This window comes from Marmota marmota, unplaced genomic scaffold (genome assembly GCF_001458135.2).
Source record: "Marmota marmota marmota unplaced genomic scaffold, marMar, whole genome shotgun sequence".
Classification (NCBI taxonomy): domain Eukaryota; kingdom Metazoa; phylum Chordata; class Mammalia; order Rodentia; family Sciuridae; genus Marmota; species Marmota marmota.
In genome coordinates, this window is record NW_026000240.1 from 4,915,473 (window position 1) to 4,923,675 (window position 8,203).

The 8,203-nt window shown below is 40.4% G+C and overlaps 1 protein-coding gene across 2 annotated transcripts in view; it reads left to right on the plus strand.

The window, feature by feature from the left end:
• Positions 1 to 8,203, plus strand: part of Hacd2 (3-hydroxyacyl-CoA dehydratase 2) — a 94,490-nt gene that overhangs the window by 73,953 nt on the left and 12,334 nt on the right. For both annotated transcript variants that reach the window (XM_048794339.1, XM_048794338.1), the window contains one exon: positions 7,803 to 7,924. In XM_048794339.1, the coding sequence (XP_048650296.1) occupies positions 7,803 to 7,924 (122 nt within the window). The remainder of the gene's footprint in view (positions 1 to 7,802; positions 7,925 to 8,203) is intronic.

Below are 8,203 nucleotides of genomic sequence, written 5' to 3' on the forward strand. Positions count from 1 at the left end.
TGTAAATCAATGGATGTGTAACTGATGTGATTCTGCAATCTGTGTATGGGGTGAAGGTGGGAGTTCATAACCCACTTGAATCAAAGTGTGGAATATGATATGTCAAGAAATTTGTAATGTTTTGAACAACCCACAATAAAAAATTAAAAAAAAAAATCGAAAGCAGCCACTGTATGTACCTATACACCAGTATTCATAGCAGCATTGTTCATAATAGCCATATTATGGTTTGGATATGAGGTGTCCCCTGAAAGCTCTCCTTAATGCAGGAATATTCAGAGGTAAAATGATTGGATTATGAAAGCTGTAACCTAACCCATCTATCCTGGTTTGAATGGACTAATGGGGTGGTAACTGTAGCCAAATAAGGCCTGACTTGAGGAGGCAGGTCACTTGGGGCATGCCCTGAAAGAATTCATCTTCCCTGTGGCCCTTTCCCCTCTCCTGTCTCTGCTTCCCCATACCCATGTCCTGAGCAGCTTCCCTCCACCACGCCCTCCCACCACAATGTTCTGCCTCACCTTGGGTCCAAAGCTTTGGACTCAGCCGACCATGGACTAAACCTCTGAAAATATGTCAAAATAAACTTTTCCTCTTCTAAGTTCTTGTCAGGTATTTTGGTCATAGCAACAAAAGGCTGACTAACACAAGCCAAAAAGGTGGAAACAACCCAGATGTTCATCAACAGATGAATTGATAAACAAAATGGGGTTTGTACGCAATGAAATATTCAGTCTAAAAAGGAAATAAATTATGTTGCATGCTACAACATGGATGAACCTTGAAAACATTGCCAGATGAAAAAAGCCTGGCAGAAGGATGGTTCTGGATGGTTCCACTAATATAAGGTACCTAGAATAAACACATTCTTAGAGAAAGTAATCTATTGGTTGGAGTGAGGCAAACGCAAGGGGAGCTGTTGTTTAATGGGTGCAGAGTTCCTGTATGAGATGATAAAATGGTTCTAGAAATAAATAGTGGTGATAGTTGCACAGTATGGTGAATATACTTAATACCAATGAATCATACGCTTAAAGATAATGAAATTTATGCTGTCTGTATTGTGTGTGCAATTTGTAACTTGCACACACAAATAAATTACTGAGATTTTTAAGATGTAACATGAAAAAACTGCCTGTACATATTCTTACAAAGTCCTTCCTTTTTCCAAAGTATCCATTGGCTATAAATAGTCATGTGCCACATAACATTTCAGTCAACAGTGAAACCTACGTCAGTCGGTCCCATAAGATTATAATGGAACTGAAAAGTTACTATTGCCAGTAACCCATTGTCACATCATAGCACATGTGGCTCACATGTTTGTGGAGATGCTGGTATAAACAGATCCATGCTGCTGGTCTTAGGAAAGTATTACATACAGTCATGTATACTGGTTGTATAGTTGGCTACATCACTTGGATTTGTGTGAATATACTCTGATGTTATCATCATGACAAAATCACATAATGACAAAATTCTAAAAAAAAAAAAAAAAAAAAAATGTATCCAAAGTCAAGAGATGGGTTACTGGGGCTGGGGAGGTAGCTCAGTGTCAGAGTGCTTGCCTGGCCTACGTAAGGCTCTGGGTTCAGTCCCTCGTACCATAAAAAGAAAGTGAGAGAAAGAGATGCACATTACTGCATATTGACTCCCCCTCTAATACACACACACACACACACACAGTCTGTCAAAGGAAGGCTAAACAAGGACATTTGTATGGTAAAGAGGTCACAGGAAGAGGAAAGTTGGGAGGTTGTGAAACCTAGAATGGTTCACCTATGAGGGCAAATTAAGCCTGCAATTTGTGATCATTTTTACATTTCTAAAGATTGTTAAAAAACAACAAAGATAAATAAGTGATAAAGTCTGCATGTAGTACACAACCCAAATTATTTATGATCTAGTGCCCCTTTACAAGAAAAGTTTGCAAACACCTGGTCTGGAATGTTGCTCTGGACCAAACAGTGCGTCCCCAGCCCTGCCCCCCACTCACATAGCAAATGCATAAAGCCCTGACTCCCAGGGGATGGCATTTGGAGATGGGGCCTTTGGGAGATAGTTCCGTTTAGGTGAGGGATCAGTGCCCTTACAGGGATGCCAGAACTGACAACCCCACCCCTCATGTGAGGGCACATCGGGAAGGCAACTGTCTGCAAGCCAGGAAGAGAGTCCTCACCAGAAACCAACCATGCTGCCACCCCAGTCCAGGTTCCAGCCTCCAGAAAATATGAGAGAATAGATTTCCGTTGTTTTAAGCCACTATGTCTAGGGAATTTGGTTATAGCACAGACTAAGACAGACCTACTCTACATAATTTTTCCAAGAACAGACTCTAGTCCCACTGTCTCGGTTTTACCACAATTTCATCTTCTCTCTCTTCTCCTTCCTCCTTTGCTCTCTCCTCTCTTCTCTTCCCAATGAGAGGAATATTAAGATATGGAAAGAGAATGCTTACCATAAGGATTGGTCAGGGAGAGCTCTTGGAAATAACCAGAATGGTAAGCAGCAGGTTCCAACGTGCTAACAAGAATAGGGTTTCTACAATAGTAGTTTTCTTATGTACACCATCTGTTTTTCTTTGAATGTAACAAAAGTGACAGCTTTTCATGTACTGATACTCCCAGTGCCTTTTAAAGTCAAACATATGATGCTATTTGTGTATAAAGGTTTTTCTCCTGTGCCCATTTGTTTCTCCAGCTTGAATTTCTGTGTAAATTCCCTTGGCTAAATCACACAAGCCGCCTACACCTTGCCGCCTCCTTCCTCACTTCGGAGCAGGGGGTGGGAACCCGCATCTGTGGCATGGAGTATCCAGTGCTCCATGTGCCGCATCAGGCAGCACTGACCCTGTGGCAAGACTGCCCCCCCCCGCCCCCAGTTTGTGCTGATCATTGTGGACATGCAGCTCCAAAACACGGACTTAAGACTTTTTTGATAACCTGTCCTAAACTACTGTCCAGTAATCTGCCTCTTCTCCTTTGCCTTGATAATTCCCCATTATCTCCCTTCTCCTTTGCCCTAAGTGCCCCTTTTCCCCTTAAAAGGCAATATTATGTATTTAAAGCAAACCTCTTATTCTTTTTTTAAACACTTTTATGGAGCTGTAATTTTTAAGTTCACCCATTTTAAGTGTACAATTCATTGCTTTTTTAGTAAATGTATCAAGTTGTGCAACCACCACCACAATCTAGCTTTAGACTGTTCCATCACCACAGTGTGATCCTTTGTGCCCTTTTATAGTTAATTCCCAGTCCCAGCCCCTGGCAATCACTCTTCTACTTTCTGTCTCCAGAATTGCCTTTTCTGGATTTTGACATTTCATATAAATGAAATTGTATAATATGGGGTCATTTGCATTTGACCTCTTACTCGGCATGTTTTTTGAGGTTTATCTGTATTGTGGCATGTATCAGATTACCTATCCTTTTACCAATTTGATAGATATTTGGGTTGTTTTTCCTTTTCAGCTATTATAAATGATAATACTACTATAACATTTGCATGCAAATCTTTATTCAAACATATTAAACCAGTTATTCTTGATAATTAATAAAATTATATGTTTCTAGTTCTTGATTCAAAAAAAGTAGCTGAGTTGAACTTTGCCTCTGAAAAAAACCTTCTTCCTAAGCTAAACTAGCTTTTAAAAGTTTCTGTGAGGCTATCAGTTTTGTTTTTCACACAGTCACTGACCTTTAAGAAATAAGAGGCTCCTACTTGTTAAAATATTCTCAATTCATCAGCACAGTGGTGCACGCCCATAATCCCAGTGGCTCAGAAGGCTGAAACAGGAGGATTGCGAGTTCAGAGCCAGCCTCAGCAACAAGTAAGGCCCTAAGCAACTCAGCGAGACACTGACTCTAATAAAATGCAACCTGGAGGCCTGGCTCAGTGATTAAGTGCCCCTGGGTTCAATCCTGGTACCAATAAATAAATTATTTTTGTTTTTTTTTTTTTGTTTTTTTTTTTCATTCTCAGCTCTGGCTTTTGTAGAGAAAAACACAAGTTATCATCCAAATTAAGGATCGTTAATTCTGCACATCCCTGTGTTGGGACTGAGGAAACCAAATGATGAGACATGGACCTTTGAAGTCCTTACCATCAAGAGAAAAATAAATAGCCAGGGAAATATTCCCATCCTACCCGCTCAGCAGTCAGTAGATCTTTTCAGTTATTCTCTCCTCTCCTGTTTGATTGTTGAATTGGGGTCTTGTTGTATTGCCCAGGCCAGTATTGTAGATCAAATGATCCTCTTGCCTCAGCATCTTGAGTAGCTGGTACTGCAGGTATATATCATAATATCTGGCCCCTGCCTTCTTTGATAAAGGCAACTTTATCTTTTGTTTTCCACAGTATGGATATTGAACCCAGGAAACTCTACCATTGAGTTACATCCCCAGTCCTTTTATTTTTTATTTTGAGATAGGGTCTTGCTCAGTTGCCCAGGCTGGAACTTGCAGTTCTCCTGTAAAGGCAAATTATTTTTAAGAAGTACTGCTAAAGTCTCTACTCGTTTTTTACCCCCCTCAACTAAAGAAATTTCAGCTGTATCAAGGAAGTTAGTATCAGCAGAATTCTGTGCCTTTTTCCATGTAGAGGTTTTATGTATTCTCTTTTCCAAGGAAGCCCTTATCATCTACCATCCAGCTCTGCCTTTCATACTCTGTAGGACTCTCCTGGGCAATCTCAGTTTGCATAAATGTCCAGGGCCCAGGAACACAGCTTCTTGAAGTGGCCTATGTTATTAGTCAGCTGGTTTGTTTTATAGGTTTTCATTTTGATCCAAGCAAATCAGTCTCCTGTTGATTTTATCCATTAGTCTCAGGTCCACGTGCCTCTTACATATGGTATTCTTTTACATATTATAAAGTACACCTTTTTCCTTTTCGAAGATAAGCTCTGCTAGTTCAAGGGGTTATACAACAGACTGTGACCCCAAGGTGAGGTCTGATCTATTTAGAATGTGATTGGGAGGAAACTACAGTGTCACGGGGGCTGAACACTGCTTGTTTGCTGGCTAGTTTGTTTACAGCCCCCTCATACCTTGTTGGCTCCTATCAAGCTCACCAAAATCTCTTGGTTTCATAAGCCAAGGTCTTCTCCATTCTACTTGGAGTCATTTTGTTGTTTTGAAATCATATATAACTTTACATTTAGCCCCATTAAATTGTATTTTACTATTCTTTAATTTTATTTTTTTTATCATGGGAGAATATACACAATAAAAAATTCTCCATTTTAACCACTTCCAGGTGTGTGGTTCAGGTGTGTCGGGTGCATTCCCATTGTTGTAAACCATCACCACCATCCATCTCCAAAACTTTCTTCATCTCTCAAACTGGAACTTCATACCAATTAAACCATAATTTCCTATTTCCTCCACCCTAGCTCCTGGCAGCTTCTGTCTCTGCTTTCTGTCTCCGAATTTGACTACTCTAGGTACTACATGTGAGTGGAATCATACAGTGTTTGTCCTTTTGTAAATGGCATATTTCACTGAGCATAATCTTGGTTCGTCTATGTTGTAGCATGTATACAAATTTGCTTTATAAGGCTGAATAATATTCCTCTGTGTATAAATATTTAGCGGGGTGCGGTGGTATACATCTGTAATCCCAGCTGCTCAGGAGACAGTCAGGAGGATCTCAAGTTCAAAACCAGCCTCAGTAAAAGGAAGGTGCTAAGCAACTCAATGAGACCCTGTCTCTAAATAAAATTCAAAATAGCTCTGGGGATGTGGCTCACTGAGTGCCCCTGAGTTCAATCCCAAAACTCCCCCACCCCCCGCAAGAAAACAAAGCTCCCTTTGTCTATTCTTTCATCCATCAAGGGCTGCTTGGGTTGCTTCCAATTTTTGACCTTTGTGAACAATGTCGCTGTGAACCTGAGTGTACACATATTAGTTTGAGTTTCACTGTTTTTAACTTATTTTTCACATTTTGCCTCTGTTCTGTGTTATTGGATAATTATCTTTCTGCAAATCAGATATAATTAATCTCTGACTTTGTCCAAGTCCCTTCATGATAACAGTGATGGATTTCTTATTGATCTGAAGTTATAATATTGCACAAAATGGCCGTTCTCCCCGTCCCCAGCCTTTTTAAAAGACTTGGAACCTGGTCTTCACAGCTGTGCTCTGAGAGCAGACTCAGGTGATATAAAAAGTGTTCTGTGTCCAGCAGTGAAGATCATGTCCTAAGCTCTAGGCTGGGTCAAAATGAGAGGTGTGGAGGGCTTAATGTGTTTATTACCTGTCTACTTTAAGGTCACTAAGACTACACAGAAACTATTATCAGGCACCAAAAATAAGGGAACTGAGCCTTATAGTAATCTGATTTTGTTCCTCTGCTCCACAAATATTTATTGAGCTCCTACTTGTGAAAAGCATAAAGTGCTTTTGGAAAATAAAAGATAAAACACTCCATGTTTTCAAGGTGGCTTATAATACAAACTCCTGGTGAAATTTCTTGTTTCATCGCAGAATCCTTTAGGCAGGGCTTTAGCCATTTCTATAAAAATATCACCTTCAGATGAGGAGGACTAAAAAATACACACACAATGCCTTGGCTCCAAATGTCTATGTTAATATAGACAGATTTTGAGCAAGGGTTTGTGGACAGAATAAAAAATCTCGACATGAACGCTTTAAAGATGGTTTAGTTTTTGCTTGACTTTGGCTAATAAAAAAGCACCAGGAAAACAAAAAGTACTCTTGCTCTTGACAGTATAAAATTCTTATTATTTTTAGAGAATAGTAACTGTGCATTTATGAAATTCTTTGTCAGAGCAATTTAGTTAATAGCTATGTAAATGACTACTTATTTCATTGTGTAGGTGGATCGCTCCATGTACACTTTCTGAGAAAGAATATAAGTGCTAAAAATCATTAACCCTGCAGATGGAAAGAAGCAAAAGTTAAGGCTGGACTGCCATGCAGTTCAGGGTGAAGGAGAGAAAATCCATGTTGGGAGATTTGTTCAGTTTACCATGTCGGGTTTTTTAATTCTGATCCAGTATATGAACTACTTAGGATGCATGGGAACCAAAGTGAATTGCAGTGTAAGGTTGTTTCTTACTATTGATTTTCAAACAAACGGCCATTATGAGCCCAGCTGGGATGGGGCAAAGGGGTATTGGAAGTTATTGCCACAACCATAAATTCTCATGCAAAAGAACGTCTCCTGTGAAACACCTAAGGGGTATTTTTTTTCAGTTATTGTTTTTTCAGCATAAAAACAAATTCAGAGGAGGCTGGTAGTGGAAAAGTTCTGGCTCTAGATGCCTCCTGTGATCATGGAAGCCTCTGTAATTATGGGGGAGTTAAGCCAGCCCTTGTCTCAGGAAGAAGCCCTCAGTGGACCAGTGTCTGCAGCTCTTCCTCCTCCAAATTCATTTTACCCAGTGAATGAGCCTCATCTTCAGCTCAGCTCTAATTATTACATTCCCCCTCTATGGAATGTCCTTGGATTCCCAGTTGTCACACAAATCACATTGATGTGATGATCCCAAGCTGTTCACCAGTTTGCCTCTGACTTCCCTACCTAACTACTTCTAGGTCCCACCAGCATCAGATCACTTGTCTGCCACAGCTCATCCCTTCCTTCCCTGCAGCTCTCGCTTGTTGATGAACTGAGTCCCTTATCAGCGCATGTGTGCCTTCACTTGGCGAGCCCTTTCTGTGCTGGCTACGGCCACTGAGGGCAGAGACCACTGACTGCCGCCTGGCACCAGCTCTGCACTTGGTGAATGCTTCGACCCTAACACTTGTGTTCATTTTCACTTGTTTCCTTTTCCTTCAGGTTCAGAGTGAAGACAGCGTCCTCCTGTTTGTTATTGCCTGGACAATCACGGAAATTATCCGTTACTCCTTTTATACATTCAGTCTATTAAACCATCTGCCTTACCTCATCAAATGGGCCAGGTAAAAAAGTACATGCAGAGAAGACAACCTTTGAAATTATCCATCACCACATTTGCCCTTTATTGTGTAAATATTGCCTCTGAGTTTCTAAAAATAAAATTGTATGAGACAGAGGTCGGGAATAAATCTAGGCTGTGGATTTCATCAGAATAAGGGTCATAGAAGCACTGTCCCGAAGTCTTTACATTTGACCGTAAGTCATCTTTATTGGGATCAATTCTTTTCAGTTGAATTGCTCAGTGGAGAGTTGGTGTAATAGCCTTTTTTTTCGGGGGGGGG